General features: G+C 42.8%; 1 protein-coding gene across 2 annotated transcripts in view; it reads right to left on the reverse strand.

Moving 5' to 3' along the window:
- URI1 (URI1 prefoldin like chaperone) overlaps window positions 1-19266 on the reverse strand; it is a 113011-nt gene extending 93745 nt beyond the window's left edge. For both annotated transcript variants that reach the window (XM_060253974.1, XM_060253973.1), the window contains exon 1: window positions 19090-19266. In XM_060253974.1, the coding sequence (XP_060109957.1) occupies window positions 19090-19161 (72 nt within the window). In that variant the 5' untranslated portion in view covers window positions 19162-19266. The remainder of the gene's footprint in view (window positions 1-19089) is intronic.
- Window positions 19267-25420: the final 6154 nt, after the last annotated feature.

Consider the following 25420-nt stretch of genomic DNA (forward strand, 5'->3'; position numbering starts at 1 on the left):
TCTTTGGGCTCCTACACCCTTACAGCCTAACTTAGCTCACATGGTAGCTGTGAGGACAATAATGAAGAAGGGGGGGAACTGCGAATGTTGCCTTGCACTCATTGGCACAAGGGCAGGACAACAAAAAGTGTAATAAATAAATAGCAGGTATTACTATTTATTTTATTTAAAGTATTTATATGTCAGCTTTCATCCTAAACAGGTGTCCCCCTCCACCATTCTCTTTTCTATGACCTAATCCATAGTTTGAAGTCAACTTGTGAGAATTACTATGCAGAATTAAATTACTGAGGTAGGGGTGGGAGTGGGGGGGAAACCTACACCCAGGTCTCATTTTGGGCAGGAGCTCACAGGAGCAGAGCTCCGGAACCTCTAAATTTTATGTTCTTTCTTTATTACTGCCCTCCACAAATCCTTGCTTCTGGGCTCCGTTGTTCAAACCCCCCTGTGAGAATTTTGCTGAACTTTAAGATTTGAAAAACATTCTAATATTTTCTCCCACAAAAAATGGGAAAATTACCAAAACATATAAACCAGACGAATGGAAATCTTCATCATGCCACAGGGGCCAAATAGGAGAAAGTCATTTCAAAAGTATGATGGGAGCAAGGTTTTATTACAAGGGAAGCATACAAGGGAGAGCCAGTTTGGTGTAGTGGTTAAGTGTGTGGACTCTTATCTGGGAGAACCGGGTTTGATTCCCCACTCCTCCACTTGCACCTGCTGGAATGGCCTTGGGTCAGCCATAGCTCTGGCAGAGGTTGTCCTTGAAAGGGCAGCTGCTGTGAGAGCCCTCTCTAGCCCCACCCACCTCACAGGGTGTCTGTTGTGGGGGAGGAAGGTAAAGGAGATTGTAAGCCGCTCTGAGACTCTTCGGAGTGGAGGGCAGGATATAAATCCAATATCTTCTTCTTATTATTATTATGACAATTATACTTCAAGAAGCATTTTAAGGTAGATGCTGAGCAGATACAATTTAGTTCACCCTCCAGTGATGACAGGGGTGTGTGACATATGCAAGTAAGTTGTGCCAATGAGCTCCAGCACCTCTTTTTCTACAAAATGACCCCTGCCTACACCAAACAATGTTTATGAAGTTACAGTTTATGAAAAGTTAAAGTTTGTTTGCCCTGTTTCTAGAAAAAGCTGGACAAGGAAGCTCTCCATTCTCGACACATGACTTTCCACGCATGAAGGAAGCCAAAGGCACAGAAAGCAAAAGCCCCACAAACCGTGAAGTGCAGCGTGTTCATTAACCTCTACATGATAATCCTTTCGTAGCTGCATATTAACTAGTTACATATTCATAATCATTTACATTATTTAGAAGACCTTCTATGAAAATTTCCAGGCGATATCCATTAGCTACAATGTTAAAGGTTACCCGAGATAGTCTGCTTAATGTTTCCGGGAAGCTTTTTTTAATTAGTAAATATGTAAATTGGGAACATATGCTTTTGGGGTATTTTTTTCCCTCAAAGAAAAAAAATTGGGCCATCAATGGAAAAGCACACGGAGAGACACTGTTTTCATCAACCCTGAGACCCTTAGACCGAAACAATAAATCAGTAACACCAATCAATTTTAATTTCAAGCTCCTTCTTTAGAAGCCCCCATGTAGGGAAGCAAAAGAATAGACTCAAAAGGGAGGGGAGGAATGCATACTCCACATTCCTTCAAATGAATATGATCTAGCAAAGTATACCCAATAATAATCATATATTATAATTCCTACCTGTCACTGAAAACATTAACTGGTTGAATGAAGAGGGGGAATAAAATAAATGAAAGTTATAATGCTAACCTTCCCATAAGCAGTACTACTGTTTAGACGTTCTGTCAGGGCCACCAAGTTTAATCCAGAAGTCCCACGGGTCATGCACAGGCTCCTCCTCCTTCTGCCACTGAGGCTGCTGACTGGATGGAGACCAACTAATCCATCTGAGAGCAACCCAGGAATGTCCAGGTGATGCTAAGGTCTACCAAGCAGGGATGGAATTCTAGCAGGAGCTCCTTTGCATATTAGGCCACATACCCCTGATGCAGCAAATCCTCCAAGAGCTTAAGAACCTTGTAAACTCTTGGGGGATTGGCTACATCAGGGGTGTGTGGCCTAAACATGCAAAGGATCTCCTGCTAGAATTCCATCCCTGCTACCAAGAGACATTAAAACTCACAACCTTCATGAGCTCGAACAACCTTTTGTTGTGGAAGGTCATGTGATCCTCCCCACTATGCTTCCTTTTGGGCAGACAGTTTGTTCATCAATATAGTTTGCCGTTACAACCAAAGTGAGCCAAAATGTAACTACAGTTTTAAAAAAGAAGTCATAGTTAAGCACTGAGTCTGCATGAGGCCTCTACAACATAACAGCTCTGAATATATTTTGTCCACCAAGCTAAATAACTTATGTTCTTGCCAATGCAAGATTATCTGTGGTTTATCTGAATACTAAAATACTTAAACACAGAGAGACTGGGCCAAAATCTTAACACTGCCTGATCAAGTTCTGAGTTATTAAAACCAAGCACCATGTGGAAATACAAGTGAAATAAGGACAAGTACCTCTTCTCTCAGCCAACAATAATCCACTGATACTGCTTATTCCTTCATATTCTTATTTCAGAACAATTTCTTGCCTTGAAGATGATGCATTGAGTATTTTTAAAAGGCAAGAATCTGTTTATCTGTAACAATGCTATCGAGGTGCCACAAGGGGGCACCATCCCGTGAATTTCCACCTTCAGGAAGCCAGCAATTGCACAAGCTCTTTTAAACAACCAGTTTAGGCATGCCTATTTTGAATAGGAAGTTTACCCATGCTCCAGTTCTTTAAAATCCAAAGTCAGTATCTGGCAAGGCAAATAAATCTTCTCGCATGAGCAGAAATCAAAAGGACTTTACTTTAGAAACACACACACACAAACAAACACAATTCACCAACATCTGAAGTTGGAATTTAAAGCAGTTAAATTCCAGGCTCCTAATGTGTAAATTGCAAACTTCAGGTTTTCAGTAGAATCCAGCTTATATTTACTCAGGAACCTAGGGCCACTACGTTTAACAGGACTACAAAGTGAGTGTAACCAGGATGGCAGCTTTAAGTGGGAAATTAAATGAAGAGAGTTCAAAGAATCATAAAACAGGATAGTTTGTGTGAACAGAAAGACTCTGATAGGCAGAGGCGTTGTTTGTTCCAACACAGTGATCCTTTCACTTCATTTTTATTTTCACTTGTCCCTTTTTATTTATTTGTATTTCACTTTAATCGCTATTGAGGACCCAAAGCCACCTGCCATGTCATTCTCCCTGCCTCCAGCCTCAACATCCACCCTGTGAAATAGGTTAAGCTGAGAAATAGAAGCTAGCCAGAGACCAGAATGGGGATTCGAACCTGGGTCTCCAAAATTCTTCACTGTACTGTCAGAACAGGGGTGTCGATCTGATTTGTTATGAGGGCCAAATCTGACATAAATGAGACCTTGTCTGGCTGGGCCATGTCGGGCCGGGCCATGTGTGTACCTATTTAAGATTAGGTAGCAGAGATATAAACTTTATAAGGACACAGACAAATACAATAAAGATTTTTTTTTAAAAAAAATTAAAACATGCTTAAAAACATTAGCACTCATTGGTCTTAAAGGTGCTTTCTTTGTATTCCTCCCATGGGATCCAGGGAACTGGGCAAAGGAAACTCTGGCTCTTTCCTTCCTTCCCCAAGGGACTCTGAGGGGGAGGAGCCTCAGCCAATAGGAGAGGCTTGGCTCAGTAGCTCTGCTGTGCAACTGAAAGAGCCTGGCAAAGCAAGCTCTGCCTCCCCACCCTTTCTTCCCAAGGGAGGAGTCTCAGCCAATGGAGAAAATAGAGGTTTTGCTCTGTAGCTCTTGTGCAATCAAGCAAGCCTGGCAAAGCAAGCTGTGATGCAGAAGGAAGCAAGAGAGAAGGAAGCAGATGACAGCCAGTTGCTCGGGGGCCTGATTCAGCCTCCAGGCCACATGTTTGACACTCCTGCTCTACACCATGCTGGCCCCAAACTCTACTTACAGGTTTAAAATACAGTCTCCATTCTAAGTTAATATATATTATATTCCTTGATATTCCTGAAAATAGTAGGTAGTAGGTGCTATAATTCCCTAATGTGTGTGCCTATGTATGTCTCTCTATCTCTGTGGTTTTTAAAAAATGCAGTCAGCATCACCAATTTCAGAATATGGCTTTCAAACATGAAACCTGCACTTTCAACAGAGCTCATAGTAATTTAGTGGTAAAAAAAACCCTGCACCAACATTAGACAGCAGATCTATATAGATCACACTGGCATGTATGTTTATAGTCAGTTGCACCCGTTTGCACATGAGGATTCTGCCTCCTTCACAAAGGGAGAGTTACAGAGCCATCCTAAGCAGAGTTACTCTTGGGCCTAGAAGGACAGAGCTCTGCCTAGGACAGCACTGATAATCTCTTTCTAATTACTCCACTGTGATGTGGGGGTTAAGAGAACCAGGTTTGATTCCCCACTTATCCACATGCAGCCAGCTGGGTGACCTTGGGCCAGTCACAGTTCTCTCAGAGCTCTCTCAGCCCCACCCACCTACCTCACAGAGTGTCTGTTGTGGGAGGAGGAAGGAAAGGAGATTTTAAGCCGCTCTGAAACTCTGAGTGAAGGGCGGGGTATAAATCCAATCTCCTCCTCCTCATATAGAATTCTGTGATCTAACTCTGTTTAGGATGGCACAGTTAATCTCTTTTTAATTCAAAATTCTGCTGTAATCGTAGCTCTGACAATAACTTCCTTGGAATCCGGGGGTTGAGCCTTCAGCGCAAACTTCCTCACCTGTAAAATGGGAATAAGATGCACTTGCTTCTCTACCTTGTGGATGTTGTCATTAATTAATGTATTGGAAGCACTCTGAAGACGTGAAGCGCTGTTATGAGTGCTAAAGAATATTATTTACTACTTGAAAAGCCATCAGAATATAAGCAAAGAGGCGAGCAATTTGAAACCACTTAACCCTGAATCAAGCAGCACGCGCTACATTTTTTCTTTCAACTGGGTTTCCATTTCTTAAGGATACCCAGCCAAATGCACAGCTCTCAGATTCTATGGAATGCATGAGGCCAAGTGCAAGAGAATGAAATTCCATACAAGTACACACTGGATAGTAAGCATCAAATGTGTCTTGTGCACATAAAGGAAGTAAATGTGGTGCTAAAACAAGTTCTCAGATACATATAAAGTCAAATTTTTTAATGGTAGGAAACCCACTCTGCCATTTTGGATTCTATGAAGCCCTAGTTGTTATTGGAGCCGCGTGGTAGAGCGGTAAGCTGCAGTACAGCACTCCTAAGCTCTGCTCACGACCTGAGTTTGCTCCTGGCAGAAGCTGGGTTCAGATAGCCGGCTCCAGGTTGATTCAGCCTTCCATCCTTCCAAGGTCAGTAAAATTAGTACCCAGCTTGCTGGGGGTAAAGTGTAGATGACTGAGGAAGGCAATGGCAAATCACCCTGTAAAAAGTCTGCCAAGAAAACGTTGTGATGTGACATCACCCCATGAATCGGTAACAACTCGGGGCTTACGCAGGGGGCTACCTTTATCTATTTACTTATTGGAGCCAATGCTGCAAACCTGAGGCAAAAAGCTATAGCAAAGCCATGTTGGTGTAGTGGTTAAGTGTGCAGACTCTTATCTGGGAGAACCAGTTGATTCCCCACTCCTCCACTTACAGCTGCAGGAATGGCCTTGGGTTAGCTATACCTATCACAGGAGTTGTCCTTGAAAGGGCAGCTGCTGTGGGAGCCCTCTCAGCCCCACCCACCTCACAGGGTGTCTGTTGTGGGGGGAGAAGATAAAGGAGATTGTAAGTCGCTCTGCGTCTCTGATTCAGAGAGAAGGGAGGAGTATAAATTTGCAGTCTTCTTCTTCTTCAAGGGTGGACAAAGTTTTCCTTTTTTTGGCCAATTCTGAAAATCTGAAGGGCCTGCTACAGAATGGAGCCCTCAGAAAGCATGGAGACCCAGATGTGGCCCTCAGCCCCATTCTGAACAGTTCTTGCTCAGCTTGCCATGTGGATGCTCCAGGCAAATTGTAAAAGGAGCCTCCAGTCCATAATTTGTAACCTGCTATTCTTACAACATGGCTCAAAAGTCAGACCAGACCACAATGTGGCATTACGCAAACAAAGCCTGTGCCAGCTCCTGCTGTTGCGCTAATAACAGTTTGCCCTAACATCCAAACCAGCAAAAGTATAAATCTGCACTTTCCTGGCAAACCAAGACCGTATGTAAGCCACAGTTCCTGGAGGAGAAGTGTAACAAGACATAACCTGCTAGTCTGGTTGTAAGAGCAAACTAGCCTGTACTTTAAGTATTCACATTCAGCTTATCCAACACCTAAAGGCAGATGAAACTCTGATATATTATGAACAAATCCATACCAACAACCTCACACGACGCAGCTCTGTAACGTAAACCCAGGGCTTTTTTTTTTTTAGAAAAAAACCAGCAGGAACTCGTTTGCATTAGGCCACACCCCCTGACATCACCATTGTTTTTCACCTTTTTGTAGAAAAAGGCCAGCAGGATTCCATTTGCATCTTAGGCCCCACCCCCGATGTCAAGCCAGCTGGAACTGCATTCCTGCTAAAAAAAAAAAAAAAAGCCCTGTGTAAGCATAAACAAAGCACCAAAATTTCTACTTCAGAATTAACTATTTAATCAATACATCTTACGCCACCTGTCTATTCAAATTAAGATCCCCAAAGTGCAGGCAATAAAAAAACCCTTTAAGAGAAAGAAAGAGAGAGAGAGAGACGATTAATAATAATTAAATGAAATATACAAACAAAACAGACAAGTCTAGTGATAGAGGGGGGCAGATGAACTTGCCAGAGGAAGGAATACCATAATTTTAAAACATAACTTTGCTTTAAAAAGGAACTTGGAGGATTTCCATTCCCAATATGGGTTTTTTTTTAATTCTCTTGGCTGACTTTTAGTGGTAAGCTATTTCAGACAGCTCTGGAAAGGTGGTATAGAATAATATTTATTTCTCCTTACATGTAGCAAGTCATAGGTAATGCGAATATTGCTGTCAAAATAAAAGTTAGTTTTGTTACTGCCGTGGAAAAAGGAAAGGGGGATGCAGCCAAGAAAATCATGGAGGGAGGGATGTGGTCAGGTCTGCTTAGGGGGTTATCCTGTAGCAGGAACTCCTTTGCATATTGGGCCACACACCCCTGATGTAGCCAATCCTGCAAGAGCTTACAAGGCTCTTAGTACAGGGCCTACTGTAAGTTTTTGGAGGATTGGCTACATCAAGGGTGTGTGGCCTAATATGCAAATTAGTTCCTGCTACCAAAAAAAGACCCTGCTTCTGCTTTAAGACACTGCTGTCCTAAGCATCAGACTGGAGAAGGCATACATTGTGTTATTTAAATTATGTTGTGATCTGCTAGGGTTGCCAAGACCAATTCAAGAAATATCTGGGGACTTTGGGGGTGGAGCCAGGAGACGTTGGGAGTGGAGCCAGGAGACATTAGGGGTGGAGCCAAGATCAAGGCTGTGACAAGCATAATTGAACTCCAAAGGAAGTTCTGGCCATCACATTTGAAGGGACGGCACACCTTTTCAATTCCTTCCATAGGAAATAATGAAGGATACGGGCACCTTTTGGGGGGCTCACAGAATTGGACCCCCTGGTCCAATCTTTTTGAAACTTGGGCGGTATTTTGGGGAGAGGCCCTAGATGCTATACTGAAAATTTGGTGCCTCTACCCCAAAAAACAGCCCCCCCAGAGCCCCAGATACCAGCAGATCAATTCTCCATGATTTTCTATGGGAATAAATCTCCATAGGGAATAATAGAGTTCCCAGCAGACATTTCCCTCCCCTCCCCCCGCTTTCTGACAACCCTGAAGCGGGGGGAGGGTCTCCAAACCAGGGGATCCCCTGCCCCCACCTGGGGATTGGCAACCCTATGATCCACCCTGAGCCCATTTAGGGGATAGTGCTGAATATAAGCCCACTACATAAGTAAATAAATAAATACCACAGACACAACATTTTAAAAAATCCACAGCCCTGCCCTAGGTTCTTTATCCTCCACAGCAGCAGAACTTCCACTTCTTGGGTGCAAGCCCTTCTACTTCAGTTGGGCTTGCAAGAAACCCCTGCCCAAGCGCAGAAGATTCTAAGCCGCAGTTCATGCAAAGTTGCCAGTCAAGCCTAAATATCACCCTGTGCAAACTGAATGCTTCCCCAAAGGCTGCCCTACACCCTTGGGTGGCAGAGAAAAATTAGACAAGATGACTTTCTGGGAAGATTCTGGGCTCTTACGGGAAGAACATCTCACAAAGGAACCTCTTATCAGGAACACCCTTGAGGAAACCCTGCCAAAAATAATATTCATTTCCACAGATGTGATCTCAGTTACTGAGTGTGGAAAACATTCATAGTCAAGCAGTTCTCATTGTGGTCAGGCCTGGGTTGCACCACTTCAGACTACAAATGGGGCCTATTAATGTTCTTCTGCACAAAACATACACAAAATCCTCACAGGATGAAGACTGGGCTACAACTCTTCTCCACTGACATGTAAGCATTCTACATCCAAGTTTTTAAATGAAAAAGTATGCAATCACGCAAGCACTCACAAGCCTAGTCACAGGTTCACCATTTCAACATGGCCTAAAACTTCATGTGTGAGTGAAAAAACCACGGTAAGATGTAGCATACTGGCACCCAAAGCATTACGAAGACAGTTAAGTGTAATAAATCTTTAGCAAACTGAATGGAGCTATATCCAAGACACACACACAAGCACATTGGGGGGATGGAGATGGAGAAAATATGTTTCTCTAGACCAAGCAACTATGACCAAGGTATCAGACCCAATCCAACGTGGCAAAGCCTATTGTCACAAACTTGCTTTTTAACTTGAATAAAGAATATCTTCTTCTCCTGCCAGAGAGAGAGATGGATGGATGGATGGCTTGGACTCTTGTATACAGAGGGGCAAAAATACAATTTTGTTATCACCTTTGCATCAAACAAGATGCCACTTTTGAGTAAGTGGTATAAACTGTGGAATACCACTCCTATTAATTGCATTTTCTGGTATCTTATCATCATACTTATCAGTGTATTCTCAGGTCTTGCTCTCTTGTATCTCATGCACGAGCCAAAGGAAAAACCCCAATAATAGTTTTATTGAAAAGCTATTTATTGGAATCAGTTTGTGTTAATCTAAAAATACAGAGACCAAAACATTATTCTTGTGGCTTTTCTGAGGCTACTGGTGGATACCAAACAGAAATATACTCCAAAGAAGCCTTCAATATTCAGAACTAGAATATAAGAGGGTTATTGTCTTTTTAAAAAATTCTTCCCTAGTCCTAATAACAAGAAGGCAGGCTTCTCCAAAACACAAAATCAGTGCAAGCAAATACCACTGGAAGATTAACAGCCTGATCCTGGTTTCAATGCTCTTAGGGTGAGAGATCCATGACAGTATTTCCAATGTGTTTTTCCCCCTTGTATTGAATGTAATGCAGCCATGGAGGCATGCCAGCTCGAGCAGAACAAAACAATCCAAACAGCTCATATGAAGCTACTTGAAGGCATCTCAGGGGAAGAAAATACATTTCCTCCCATGGCCATGCAGTATCTGGAGTGGGAGGATAATTCTGATGGGGAAGATGGCATGGGGCGGGGGGTGGGGGAGATCAAATTCTGCCTCCCCCCTGTCCCGCTATAGTGAACACACCGGTAGCTCTCTGAGGACGCACTTCATGAAAACCTAAAAATGTTGGAAGAGCCAATCACAGATTTCCGTTGTAACATGTAGTTCGGCCCATGTGCACAACAAAGTACTGCTATTGACCTTAAAAGCCTTGTTTGGCCTGACATACCTGAGGGATAGCCTCTCCCCATAAGTGCCCCAGAGAGGCTTGTCGTCAAATAGCTCATCTGAAGCTACTTGAAGATCAAGATCTGCTGGTTGTCCCCAGCCCAAGAGACATCTGCTCTGTCCCCAGCCCAAGAGACATCTGGTTGTCCCCAGCCCAAGAGACATCTGCCAGGGCCAGGGCTTTTTCTGCCTTAGCCCCAATCTGGTGAAACACATCCCTGTCTGAGATCATGGCCCTGCAGGACTTATTACCATCCTACAGTGCCTGTAAAACAGAGTTGTTCCACCAGGCCTTTGACTAAGGTGGTGGGTGTCCCGTAGAAAACTTGGCCTCCCCTGCTGAAGAGCTCACAACCTCTATGCAGCTTAGACCCCAGAGACCCAATAGCACCAGCTTGGACACTATGCACACAGACTAGCGCAACCTGTTTTGATTTATGTTGTTTTAAATTGTTTGTAACTCTCTGTAATGCTATATTTGATGTATTTTAGAACCTACTTTGTGATCCACCCTGAGCCCACTTTCAGGGAGGGTGGAATAAAAATTAAAATAAACTTATGCATATATACAAATGAAGCTGCCTTATACCAGTCCATAGTCCACATTACTCTGTCTATAGCAGATGGCAGGAAGAGAAGGACTTTTCTCAGTCCTGTTACCCCAGATCCTCGAATTCAAGATACTAAGGACTGAACCCAGGACCTTCTACATACAAAACGATGTGTTTCACCACAAAGCCAAGACCCCACCAAGCACAGGGCATCACTCCAAGCAATTCAGACTGCTCCTATGGAGAATGCTACATAGGAGTAGGCTGAATTGCTGGGGATTATTCCTTGTGATCAACGTTCCCTCTAAACAGAGTTCGTGTGAGCTAGCTCACCATTTTTAAGCCTCCAGCTTACACATTTTTGTCTTAGTTCAGGAACAATGGCCCTAGAGCAAACCAATTATGCAGTAGCTCACAACTTTAATGCCGTTAGCTGACGAAGTAGAATTTTTGCACACAAGACTCCACAGCTTAGAGGAAGCGCTGCTTGTGATACTTTCATCTGAACAAACATGGCTAACATCGAGATCCATGAGCTGCTTCACACTTTGCATGGTGATTATGTTCACCATGGTTTCATCATGTCACAGTAAACACAGCTGCTGTGTGAAGCAGCTTTAATAGTTCTGGCATTCCATCAAGTGCAAAGAGGGTCAGATAGCAGTGGCTAACTCACTGAAGGCCACGGTCCTAGCCATCTTTCATGGGAATCGCTCTCACTGACCTTGACTTGCTTCAATGCAAAGGATCAAGAACTGAGCTCTGTAAGAATTCCCCTGCAGAAGTAACCATTGCCTCTTTCTTAAATCTTAACACTGAATCTTACATGCTCAACACTGAAAATGTCTTACAGATGTATCCACGGCAAAAAGAAAAAAGTAGTAATTAGAACTATAAAACTGCCCTTTGATCAAATTGCTGTGATCGTCATTAGAAATGGTGATCCGTTTTAACTGTTGCTCGTTCAGCGAATTTGCACATCATCCACACCTCACCAATTTTCTTGGCAGTATTTTATTTTTTTATGTAGACAACCAAACTTGACGTTCCCAGCAGCTTAACTCATACTCAAGAAACTCAACCAAGTTTTGCTTTATTAGAACGCTGAGAACTTTTCAAGAGGACATGAAAAATATCTCATTAAATATCCATACTAGATGTTCTGATAACTATTTTCCTGTTCTGGCTTAGGTGATGTACAACCTTATACTAGCTATCCTTGATACAAATCAACTTCTCTGCTCATAGGAAAGCAACGCTACTTAAAATAAGGAAAGAATCAAAGCTGTTTCACATCATGGTCATGGGCTCTTCAGAATTCTTTTTATGGGGACCGAAGCAGCTTAGATTAGTATTCTCCCCTCAATAATAACCCTGTGAGGTGGGTTAGGCAGAGAGTGACTGACCCAAAGTTGCCCAGCGAGTTTCGTGTCATAGTGGGTACTAGAACCTGGGTCTCCTACATCCTAGTCAAACACTCTTACACCACACTGTAGAAAGTCAAAACAGTATTAAGAGTGGAATCAGTTCCACACTGTGAGAAAGGTTGTGTGTTCACCACAAACATACCTTATGAATTTTTAAGCTCAGTCACTCATAATTCTGCCCCAAGAAAAGCTGGACTCTGTGACCCACATAAAATAATTCAAATTAAGCAAATGAACATCTTTTAAATTCTTCCTATTTTGCAATTTCTGATCTTTAATTAACTTGCTCGTTTTGCTAATCATAGGAAGGAAAGCAATTCCAGCCATCTCTCTGACATCTGAGACTTCAGCAGCGACTTCTCCTTTCTTTTACAGTTTCTAGTCCATTAAGGACTAGAAACTTGGGGCTGGATCTAGTGAAAAAATTCTACTTGAATGCTTGCAGTATGCCATAATTATATTGTTCTGTGTTTCTGTTTGTACCAGATATTGAACAACTAATGTCTGATCAGAGAGAGAGAGAGAAGTGCTTCGTGGTGCACAAGATCTTGTATGTGCAACTGTGCTAAAACTGGGTATGTTTCCACTTGTGCATGACTGGATCCAAACACTGCCTCCTATCAGGGTTTTTTTTTTTGAGCAGGAATGCACAGGAGCACAGCTCTGGCTGGCTTGGGGTCAGGGGTGTGGCCTAATAAGCAAAAGAGTTCCTGCTGTGTTTTTTCTACAAAAAGCCCTGCGTGAAACAATAGTGAAATCAGTGGGTGTGGTTTAATATGCCAATGAGTTCCTGCTGGGCTTTTTCTACAAAAAAGCCCAGCCTACTGTATAGTCAGGGGTGGAATTCTAGCAGGAGATTGTTTGCATATTAGGCCACACACCCCTGAGGTAGCCAATCTTCCAAGAGCTTACAGCTCTTGGAGGATTGGCTACATCAGAGGTGTGTGGCCTAATATGCAAAGGACCTCCTACTAGAATTCCACCCCGGGTATAGTGACAATACATATAAAACTCTAACTATTTGTGTTGATTTGCTTATGTATTGTCCAACTCCGGTCTTTTACATGGGAGGCAATTTGGCTTCTGCTTACCCTTTCGCTTAGTGCAGACAGGCTGAAACTGTCTATCACTGGAAAGTGACTGAGGCTCATTAAGGAACTACTTCCCCTAGAGCAGCACAGAGCTAGTTAGCAGATAGATCTCAAGTGAAAAGGAGCCTGGAAAAAAAGCTTCTTCTCAGTCAGGCTTAATGACGCCAGGAACTCTGTCCAATAAAATTGCACATAAGTTTATTGCTCATGAAATGTATAACCAGACTGAAAGATGCCCCCCCCCCCAAAAAAAAAATTGCTGGAAGTCTGTTTACCAGCAAAATAAACCAATCACAATGCCAGATCCCTCCTCCATAGGCATTGGCGCGGGGGTGGGGGGAGTTTCTTGCCACACAACATCCATGCCACGTGATGGCTCAAAGGCTATAATTCTGCTTAGGGCTGCACTCTCAGTGATGCAGCCAAAGAATGAAGTCCACTTATGGAAGAGTGTATCTACAGTCATGCACAAGTGGAAACTTAAAAGGCCTTAGCACAGTTGCACATACAAGATCTTGTGCACTACGAAGCACTTTCCTCCCTACAGATCATCATGATGCTGAATTAGTTGCACAACCATTTTTTGTAACCAGGAAATTCTTGCTCATATTTCAAGTAGGATTATTTCTAAGGATTAGAAAAATCATGGAAAGGAAATCTGGCTAATACGTATTATGTATTTTTAAAGGTTAATTAAAAGACTAAATAAGAAAGAATAAATTAGAAAATGCTACATATTCATAAAAGTTCTTCACTACTGATTCTGCTTCCGTCCATACAGTATTAAAGAATATTATAAAATGAACACATACTGGAAAAGTATAACTAGCACTTTAAGCAAGAAATTTGACAGTCGGGCATGAACCGCCAACTCACCTGCTGAATTCCACTGTTTCAAGCTTTTGCCTTCAAACTCAGCTCACACTAGGGGTTTAGCTCACCACACCCTTGTACTCCCATTTTCCAGTAAACTAGACCCTAGTCTTTTGCTTTACACAGTAACGCAAGGGCGCATGGAGATATACATTAGTTTGACGCTAAAAGATCAATAAAAGGTGTCCGATAGAAAAGTCTGGGAAGACATGCGTAGACTATTATATCTTTGTAAACTAACAAACTTTTCCTCCAACAAAAGCTAGGCCCGAGTAGCACCACAGGTAAAACATGTTGCCATGAACCAAACCCAGAACCTAAGCCCAGCAGGATCTCATTTGTATATTAGGCCACACCCCTGACATCACAATTGTTTCACACAGGCTTTTTTGTAGGAAAAGCCCAGCAGGAACTCATTTGCATATTTGGCCACACACCTCGATGCCAAGCCAGCTGGAACTGCATTCCTGTTAAAAAAAACCCTGACCAAACCACTCAACGACTGCAGAACAGCTACAGAGAAGGATCTATACCTACACTCTGTGAAGGTGCTGCGAGCACTGCTGCCCTCCAAATTGTAGACAAGAATATTATAAAATGAAGATGTATTAGGAAATTATAGCTAGAACTTCAAGCAAGAAATCTGACATTACAGCATCAACTGCCAATTCCCCCCAAATTATTCCCCCCAATATTTTGGGGGGAATAATGCTTGTAAATAGGTGTTTACACTCTGTTTTGCCTTTGATGTAGCTTATGAGCTTTCCACAGATTCAGTTCATGCTATTCTGCTTAAAGCAAGAAGATTCAGAGAACAAGACCGTCTCAAAGGTCATTTTCAACACCTCAGCATCTTCAAAGACTGTTTTAAAAGTATACCGTGAAAGACGGGTGTCCCATACGTTATTGATGTGTTCCACAAAAATGAAATTTTTCATTTTGTTTTTAGTTTTTTCTAATTTTGATCAGCCCTCCTCCTCCCCAGTTGTGTGTTATGTTTTGTTTTAATTTTTTAAAATGTTTGTATTTTAAATGGCTGAAATGTTTTATTGTTTGCAGACCTGGAGGTCCTGAATTGGACAGACAGGCAACATAGAAATGTCTTAAGTAAATAAATAAATATGTACAGGAAGACTCTTTTCTTTCATCCACAAGGGAAGCTTTTAAATGTTGCAGGGAACTTATTTTTGTTTTGCCTGATGCTCCCTGATACTTTATGAGGACAAAATACACATTTGTACCTTATCCTAGTTTGGGTAAGAATTCCTCACCATCACCACCCCAAAAAGTGCAGATGCTCATGGCTGCAAGAGTACCATGATGACTTCTCATTTGAACCATTATCCTGAATCAATAAAGATTTTTAATTTGTATGGTGTTCTGGATTCAGTATAAAAGCTGCATCACACACATGTATTAAATCACTTTGGAAAGGGCCTGCAAATACAAATGAATCAACCACAATGCAATGCCAAAGGATGTGGGTTATTTGCACCGACCATCACCATAAGCCCAATAGTTATCAATGAAATCCTTCCTCAAATTCTTTTGAAATTCTTCAAGTGAAGAATATGCATGTGCGAACTAACTCAAAGAAGGGCTGTGGAATAAACTCTGGTTCTGGAATCGTTTGACACCATGCTTCTATAGAACAGCCTCAACCTTCCAGAGAAAACTATGCATATCATGGCACTTATTTACACAGCAGATTGTAATGACCTGAAAACAGCCCAGATGGTGCAGCAGCAAACATATGGGGAACCTTTCATTAATTGATTTTAAAGTGATTTGATTTAAAAGAAATAACACTCAAAAAGTATCCGATTAGAGATTATGAGTTTGTAACTAACCAGAGATAGGGCTCTGAAGTGAAAATCAGACGTTTATGTTGGAGCAGGTTTGCCAGGTCAATACATGATAGTTGGCTTTAAAAGGGGGAAATTGACAATTTCAAGGTAGATAGTCATTGTGCACTGATGGACATAAATTGAACCTCCATGTTCAGATGCAGTAATCCTCTGAATACCAGTGCAGAGGGGGAACAACAGAGGAAGATGGTGGTATCTTGTGCCCCACTATGTTAGCCTTCTGAATGAGGCATCTGATTGGCCAGTTTGAAACAAGGGGCTGGACTAGATGGACCACTGTTCCAATCCAACATGGCTGCTCTTATGTTCTAACCTTTCTAAAAATTAACACAATTGCTGCAAATAAATTGAGCAAAATTCAGAAAATGATGTACGTTTTTCTTTTGCCCAATTTATAAAAAAGGGAAAGGTAGTCCTCTGTGGAAGCACCAGTCGTTTCTGACCCTGGGGTGACATTGCTTTCACAATGTTTTCACGGCAGACTTTTAAGGGGTGGTTTGCCATTGCCTTCCCCAGTCATCCACACATTCCTCCCAGCAAGCTGGGTATTCATTTTACCGACAGATGGACGGAAGGCTGAGTTAAGCCGGAGCCGGCTACCTGAAACAGCTTCCATCGGGATCGAACTCAGGTCGTGAGCAGCGCTTAGGACTGCAGCTTTACCACTCTGCACCACGGGGCCCAATTTATACCCAAGTACTAAAAAACAGCAGCAGTTTGAGTGTTGTAATAACGTCATAATTTCATTATTTGAAACACTCCTGCACTCCTACAGCAGGAGACCTCCCCTTCCTTAACTCTTTTTTTTATTTTACAAGTACTATAAGTTTCAGTTTCAAGATCTGAGATCTATAAATAGGATTGCCAACCTCAGGGATGAAGACCTGGAAATACAACTGGTCTCCAGTCAACAGAGATCAGTTCCTCTGGAGAAAATGGCTGCTTTGAAAGCTGGTCTCTATGGCATCATATCATACTAAAGTCCTTCCCCTCCCCAAACCCTGTCCTCCCCAGGTTCCCCCTTCCCCAAATCACCAGGAATTTTCCAACCCAGAGCTGGCAACTCAATCTACAAACCATGGTATGTGAGTCTATCTGCGATTGTTCAGGATTTAAATCTTCAGTTCCCACCTCCATTTTTATACTTGCACCTCACATAATGTTGTTAAACGTAAAATAATCAAATATTTTGGAACTTATTAAACTAAACTCATTTGTCATCCCATGTGTCTGCTTGTACAACTAAAGATGAGTAGAAGGGAAGTTCCATCTATTTTTAGGAAAAAGTGTGAGTGATTGGGAACTAGACCTTGACTCTTCCACCACCTTATTAGTTGAGCTCCAGTTTCAAACTTCCTTCTTCAAACTCAGCTCACACTAGGGGACAGGGCAAGGTTTAGCTCTCCATATCCTTGTACTCACGTTTTCTATTAAACTAGATCTCACCCTTCTGCTTTACATACTAACACACAGGCGCATGAAGAAATACATTTGGGTTCTCCCATGATCCCTAAGGGATCAATAAAAGGTGTCCAACAGAAAAAAAAAAAACATGGGAAAGTGGTCTTGCAAACTGAAGACCATGGCTTCCTTTACTGAGTCAATCCATCTCATGTGGCTCTTCCTAATTTCCTGCTGCCTTCAACTTTTCCTAGCATTATTGCCTTTTCCAATGAGTCTCATCTTTTCATAATGTGTCAAAAGTACAATAGTCTCCGTTTGGTCCCTTTAGCTTTTAGGGAGAGTTCAGGTTGCACACCCTACCTCTTGGGAGAGTTAGGGTTAGGGAACACAAGCTGCAGGAGATCAGCTTGCCTTTAATTAAACATACATGTTGATGTTGTTGAGCTAACCTCTCTTTTCCTTCCACTCTTGCTCCCTTGTGTCTCTTGCCTTTTAAATTTCCAAACCTGAGGGAAGGGACCTGTGTTTCTTGGTATGAGCTGCTCTGAGAGACAACTGCTGTTTGAAAAGTGGAATCTATATAATAATAAATATGATATGCATACTGAGAAACAAAAAAACCCGATCCTTATCAACAGTTCCAATATGCAATACCGTCTATTCACTCACCTAGCCATAAGCATTGACCATGATCAATGTCCTTTTCACCCCAAAGCTCCTATGTACACACACCCAAGACTCTTGAATACCATAAAAATACATTTCATTCCATAAAATCACCAATACAAATAGAATCCACATTTCACTGATAGATCCATAATATAAAGTGACAGGGAGTCTGTCCTCCAACTGTGGTTACATCAGCGAGATTAACAGGTTTGAAGGGGTTTAATTCGTGTTCAATGATTGTGACAATACAATGGGGTTATGACTGTTGTACATGGTTGAAAGAGGCTGAGGGGTAACTGTCAACTGCAGATCGGCTGCAAGTACAAAAGGGTTGTGGACAGTCAAAAGTACAAGAAAATAAATCAAGGGGTAACTAAGCGATTGTGACAGCCGAATATAGTCGCCACCATCAGAGCAAAGTGTTTAAATGAGGCCAATGGGTAACTCATATGTCAGCAGCAAATTGGGTTGATGTTAGGAGTATCAAACAGTAGTTAACTGAAATCAACTGGGTAAACTAATCTGCATTTAAGTGATCATGACCAAATTTTAATAGCCTTGCGACACATGAGCAACCAACCCACCAAGAGCTCACCCATGTGATTAAAAGGAGTTCAAAGGGCAAGTGTGGTAAAAACGGTTCTGGAATATGTGTTTATAAACACATACTGAAACCTAAAATGAGCTGGAGGAGGAAGTGCCTGCTACCCTGAAGAGCAAGGATAAGTTGATTAAGAGCCTAACTTTGTGCAAGATTTCATTAGGGAACAAGATCCGCTGAATTCAAATAGGGGAGAGGGGATTTAGAAAGGCTGTGGAAAGGGCCTGAAGTGCCCTCTCACCCCTGCGAGGCGAAAGGATGAGTCGACGACAGCATAATCCTGTGGAAGGATTTCCTGAGGAAACAAGTTCCACTGAACACAAAAGGCAGGGAAGGAAGAACTCCAAAGTGCAGTCTGCAATGTTCATCATTAACACATCTGAGGACATTTAAAAAAAAACATTTTTTAAAAAAAAAAGAGGAAAAGAAACTCCACCCCCCCCCCACACACACACAAAACAACCGCCACCGCATGGTGTTGACAAGACCCGCGCGCGTGACACTCTTCCGCCACCAACCGCCCCTCGCAGAAGGACCATCGCACGCGCGCGCGCTGTCACCTGGCCCCGCCCCCTCCCCTCTAGCGCCCCGTGGCCTGAGGCGAGCCCTCGGAGGAGCGTCCCCAGTGCAGAGGGCGCCTTTCCCCTCGCGCGCTCTTCCCCCATCCTGCCTCCTCCTCTTCTCTTTCCTTTTTTACCTTTCCATGTTCTTCCCGCAGGCGACCCAACTGGGCGACGCTGAGCGGCGGGGCTCGGCCGGCGGCCTCCATGAGCCGCGAGGGAGAGAAGGGGAGGGGAGGGGAAAAATGGGTTAAGCGGGGAAATAACAGTCGTCCGATCGACCACCCGACCGGCCTAGGCCTGAGCCTTTTTTTTTTAATTTGCTTGCTTCTCTTGTAAAAAAAATCTTTTTCTGTTTGCCTTTTCCTCCCTCAGCAGGGCGAATGAGTCCTATAGAAATGTTTGTGGAAGGCAAAGCACCGGCTCCGGAGTCGCATCCACAGCGCGGGGGCCGCCGAAGCCACCTGGGCCCAGTCAGGAGCCGCTGCCGGGGGAAGCATCTCACACTCGCATGCTGGGCCGCGCCGCCGCCGCCGCCGCTGCTTCCTCAGCCGGGGCCTTGGAGCAGCTGCCCCTGGGCCGGTGGGAGCCAGCCGTGGACTCGCGCCCCTTTCCTCTCCCTCGCGATCAGGGCAGAAGAAGACCAGCGCCGAAGAAGGAGAAAACGACCGACGACAACCACGGCCGAGGCCGCTTCCTTGCGCCTGCCTGGTCGCGGCTACAGCACTCTGGGTAGCCGCCGGGAGGAGGCGAAGGAGGAGGAGGAGGAGGAGGCAGCGGGAGGGCGCGCCGCTTCCCTCATGTACATGCATGCACACACCCCCTTCCCGGCCCATCCGCTAGGACAGGGGTGTCAAACATGCAGTTTGGAGGCCGAATCAGGCCCTCGGAGGGCTCCTATCAGACCCCCCCCCCCCAAGCAACTGGCTGTCGTCTGCTTCCTTCTCCCTCTCTCTTGCTTCCTTCTGCACCACAGCTTGCTTTGCAAGGCTTCCTCAGTTGCACTGGAGCTACAGAGCAAAACCTCTATTTTCTCCACTGGCTGAGGCTCCTGGGTTAGGAAGGAAAAACCAGAGCTTCTTTTGCCCAGTTCCCTGGATCCCATGGGAGACATAAAACGAAAGCATCTTTAAAACCAATGAGTGCTAATGTTTTAAGCATGTTTTAAGTTTAAAAAAATATATATGTTTGTGTTCTTTATAAAATTTATATCTCTGCTACCTAATCTTAAATAGGTATACCCATGACCCAGTCCAGCATGGGCTGGCCCAACCAGGTCTCATTTTTGTCAGATCCGGACCTGATAACAAATGAGTTCGACACCCCTGCACTGGGGGATCTCAGAAAGCAGGATCCCCCTTCTCAAGTTTACAGAACACCCCCCACACACCACCAAGACAACACCACTTGACTGGAAGGAAGCACCCACTGACTGCCTTCTGGGATTATGTCCCGTCTGAAATGGCTCTTGAGTTGTGCTCAGACTGGTTGGAATTCAGCAGCATCAAGAGGGATCCACTGGATCCTGCTTCCAGCGGGTGGGGGAGGGAGGATGGGATTCTACCCGTTCTGTCTTACCACCCCCACCCCAAAGAAACACATACTACAAAAAGGATACCTCTGCATACACACTCTGGATCTTCAGCCATAAAATTTATAGTAGTACCCTGCTTGGATGCCTAAGGGTGATCCTTCTTTTTCTGGACCTGGAAAAAGAATACAATTCCAGAATGGCAGCGAGTGGACTTTTAAGAACATAAGAGAAGCCATGTTGGATCAGGCCAATGGCCCATCCAGTCCAACACTCTGTGTCACACAGTGGCCAAAAAAACAAAGTGCCATCAAGAGGTCCACCAGTGGGGGTAGAAGCCCTCCCACTGTGTCCCCCCACAAGCACCAAGGATACAGAGCATCACTGCTCCAGACAGAGTTCCAACAATAGGCTGTGGCTAATCGCTGAGTGTACATAATACACAAATCATTACCTTCGTTGCATGAGAGTCAGTTTGGTGTAGTGGTTAAGTGTGCAGACTCTTACCTGGGAGAACCAGGTTTGATTCCCCACCCCTCCACTTGCAGCTGCTGGAATGGCCTTGGGTCAGCCATAGCTCTCCTGGAGCTGTCCTTGAAGGGCAGCTTCTGGAAGAACTCTCTTAGCCCCCACCTACCTCACAGGGTGTCTGTTGTGGGGGAGGAAGATAAAGGAGATTGTGAGCCACTCTGAGACTGAGATTCAGAGTGAATGGCAGGATATAAATCAAATATCATATCCATTGAGGGGATGAGATAGTCTTCTCCATCATGTGTACTTAAAAGTCATAAACCTACAGTGTTCGACCTGCTTCAGATCTTGTAAGGCAGTTTTTATAAACACACACACAATGCACAAATTGCCTGGATCTTACAGCTACTCTTAATACTCAGATTGGTTCTACTGGATCTCATTTCTCTCAAACACCTTCTCCTGCTAATCTCCTGCATTTAGAAGACTGAAAGCTGTTGACTTTGGGCCTTTGACATATTTGCACAAGCTCCATACCTACCAAATCCCAATGATCTTTGTGTCTCTGATGGGGAAAGATGCCATAGAAGTTTTAGCTCTGTTGAATGTCCTGTGTGTATAATGAAATTGGAACTTTTTTCTTTCCAGCAGCTTTGTGAACAAGTCATCATAAACAGAATATTTCTCACTAAAGAGTGACAAAAATGGCAGTTTTTAAAATGTCATAAAGCATAGACACACTGAATTTTGCATCCATAATCCACAGAATCTTACAAACACAAGTTTAAGAAGACCATTGTGCTTAACTTAAATTCCCTGCTGGATCAGACCAGTGATCTATCTGGTCTAGCATCCTGTCTCATGCAGTGGCCTACCAGTTCCTTTGGAGTGCCAACACAGCACAGAGGCTTCCCCCAATGTTGTCTCTTGGCTATGGGATTTAGAGGTTTGGTGCCTCTGAAAGTGGCAGTTCCCCTAAGTCACCATGGCTAGTGGCTACTGATAATAAAAACAAGCCCTAAATTAGATAAGATACTTTTGCTTGGTCAACTGCTAAAGTATATTTTACAAACGTTTTGCATCCAAATGGAATTTTTTTTTGGGGGGGGGAGTGTTTTCTAAACAAGATGATTAACACCAAATGTGTGCAGTATGCATTTTCAAAAATGCATTTTCATAATTATGATCAGTAAATCAAATTAAGACTCCTCCCATGAAGCATCACTGAGTCAAACAGAACCTTAAGAAATTTACCAACAAAGTAGATGAATACCTATAAATGTGTATCTTGAGACTGTATTTTGTCTAATGCTTGTAACATTTATTCCAAATTCCAAGGACTTCTTAAACTTTGACTTCAAAAAAAATCACATGGAAGCTGGGGGCAGCATTTAAAGCAAACGTTAATAAATGCCAAAATAATTGAGGAAGTACATAACATGCATTTGCTGAACTGAATCATAACTAAATGAGTAGAATTAAAACTGTAGTTCCTAATGTACTTCACTAGTGAAATGAATGGAGCTTGTGACAATTCACTAGTTTTATTGGACTGTTAACATTTTTGCATTATACAGTCATTGGTAGTAACAGTAAGTGTGGGGCAGCTAACAACCGGCATTGTTTTCCACTTGCACAGCTATTGTTGATCTTGGGTCAATGGCTCTCTTCCATTAAGAGTGGAGCCTTCCTCTGTTGAATGAAGACTTCTCAGCAGAAGGGAGTAATTGGGTCCAGCCCATTATTTTTCAATCTTTTCTTATTTCGAAACACATTCCTTGCTGAATCAGTTTTGCTGAATACAACTAAAGATTCTCAGTGATTTCAATGTCTGTGAGACCATAATAGCTGAAAAACAGCGAAATAAGAGGTACATCATCACATAGAACCAGTTGGTGCATTTGGGGGAGGGGGGGTTATGCATATAAGGCAGCATATTCCTTGACAAAGATACTTTACCCAGGACAGTTCGAAGTTATATCTCCACAAAATTGTCAGCTAGAGACTGCAGTCAGCAGTGGGGGGGATAGAAAATTTGTCACTGAATAGTTTTTCATTTATTCTCCCAGAAGATGCCTTGTGATTTGTTCTCTTTTTGCCATTTGTTTGAAAGCAGTATGGTCCTCAACTTCCAGGCATTCCTATGGGATAGAAAATATTCCTCAAACAGTAGAGAACATAAATCTTAATGTAAAATGTCTCAGTACCTAAAATGCCATAAGAAACCCGAAACTTGAGGTACTTAAGTACAAATGTACTTAAGGCAAATTTGCACGCTATTTCTTGAAGAAGTGAGCAGTGACTCACCAAAGCTCATACCTTCCATTCCCCATGAGTTCCATCAGTGCACATGGTTGTAGTCTTAGCTTCATTAACATTTGCTCACAGCTTGGCATCACGTTCATTGAGGACTTACCATTTGAGCAACAGCAGCCTATAGTTTTTGTGAATAAACAATTTTTATTAGTAACATATGGTAGAAAAAAATATATCTACATCTTACAGACTTAAAAAAGAAAAATTTTTCTACCCCATATCTTACTTTTCCCCCACCCCTCCCGCCGTTACTTGACCCCCGCCAGTGTTATTTACTTTAAAAAAATATATTAAAACAGCAGCCTATAGTTTTGTGGTTTTGTTTTTGTTTTGAAATATCAGGTCTCTTATAAAGTTGTAAAATATTAACAAGCTAGCATTAAAATCTGTTGCATTCAAATCTGGGACTTTCTTGGAATGATTCTTTGAGATAAAGAAACAGCAATAATAATAGCAACAGCAATACATATACACGTTGCAGAAATGCAAAGAAATCTGCACTGATGCAAATGTATTTTAGTTCTATAATCGTAAATTGATCACCACTAGGAATAAATTTTCTTCCCAGGCGCAGCACTGAACTATTAAGTGATTGCTACCGTGGTTATCATTCAAACTGAGCAAAACCCAAGGTTTGCTCTTTGCTTTTCTTCTGCTCCCTAGAGAGCAAGAACCTATTTCCCTAATCCTTATAGAAGGAATGTGGAGAGAAAAACATATAGTTAAAAGAACTGGGGGGAAAAGTTTACAGGAATGGGAAACTATAAATTTTGAAACCATATTTATATATTTGTAAAACTGTTTCATTTCCCCATTGCCTGAACAGTTAGGTGACAGCCTTTACAGTCAAAATAAGTTAGTTTCAGCCAAGGCTTTGCTCCACAATCTGTTGTCAATTGCAAGCACATGAATAATGAAGATAAAATTCCTCTGAAAACAAATACATGTTTTTCCCTGAGTACTAACAGTCTGCCCTTTCACCTGTGATTAGGGAGAAGGTATCTGTGGAAGAAGTGTTTTGAGGAGATATTTTTCAGTCAAGAAGTACTTCTCACTAAGCACACACTGGAAACCTGAAAAGCAATTTTAAAATTGTATGAACCAAAGTAACATAACATAGTATGCAAACTTTCTAAGATTTTTCTAGAACTTTTAATCAGGCTAGCTGGTCACAATAGAGGTGGAGATATCTTCCAGGCCATTAAATTTGAAGTTTCTGTACGATGTTGTGTTACTGTAGTTAAATTGGGCTTAATAAAAGCTATTAAATGGCTTGTTTTTACATTTTGCAGTGGTCCAATGTGGCTACTTTTACCTTTTGGAATTTGCCAGTAGACTCCTTTCGGCTCCGTGAAAAGCCCAATGAATTCCTCTTTCATAAAGGTGGATACAGTGCTTGAAGTAGGGCTGGTCCTTCTTTCTGAGCTCTGTGTCACCCTTTTTGGCCACACGTCTGCATCGCCATGCAAAACCTCATCAAGCTCATCAAAGCAAGGACATGTTTTTGAGTCTTGGAATTGTGAGCCAGCACAAGTTTATACTGCAGATGAAGAGACTTCATTTTGGTTCTGCATTCTTGCACAGCCTCCCTATGTCCACGAGCAAGAAGTTCCTTGGTAATCACTTCATACACATCTATATTACGATGTGACTGTCTTAATGCTGTTTGTATTTTGTGGTTGCCCCAGACTGCAAGAAGGTCTAGCGTTTCCTCACGACACCATGATAATCCATGAACTGCTGATTGAGCGGTTAAGCAAGCACTGATACTTGGTTCAATAAAAGGGTGACAAGGAATTGCTGGAAACAGCTTGCCATGACATGATTATGCTTTTGTGATCAGACGCAAAAGGTCCGCTCGTGACCCATCACAAGCACTTCTGAACCAGACTTTGTCCACTATCAAAAAAGTCAGGGGCTGAGTCAAAGCAACGCGGCTTGGGTGTGACTTAGTGACCATTCCCAGATGCTGATGTCTGGACATACGATTAAAATCCAACACACTTCCGTCGGATGCTTCCGTGCGTCTGACCGTGGCCTTAGTGTTTGCAAAACTCTATTGCATATAAACATACAGACACAAAGTAGGCTTGCCAGTCCCCAGGTGAGGGTGGGGGATCCTCCGGTTTTTCAGGCTTCTAGCTGCCACC

Source organism: Heteronotia binoei, chromosome 14, assembly GCF_032191835.1.
Source record: "Heteronotia binoei isolate CCM8104 ecotype False Entrance Well chromosome 14, APGP_CSIRO_Hbin_v1, whole genome shotgun sequence".
Taxonomy (NCBI): domain Eukaryota; kingdom Metazoa; phylum Chordata; class Lepidosauria; order Squamata; family Gekkonidae; genus Heteronotia; species Heteronotia binoei.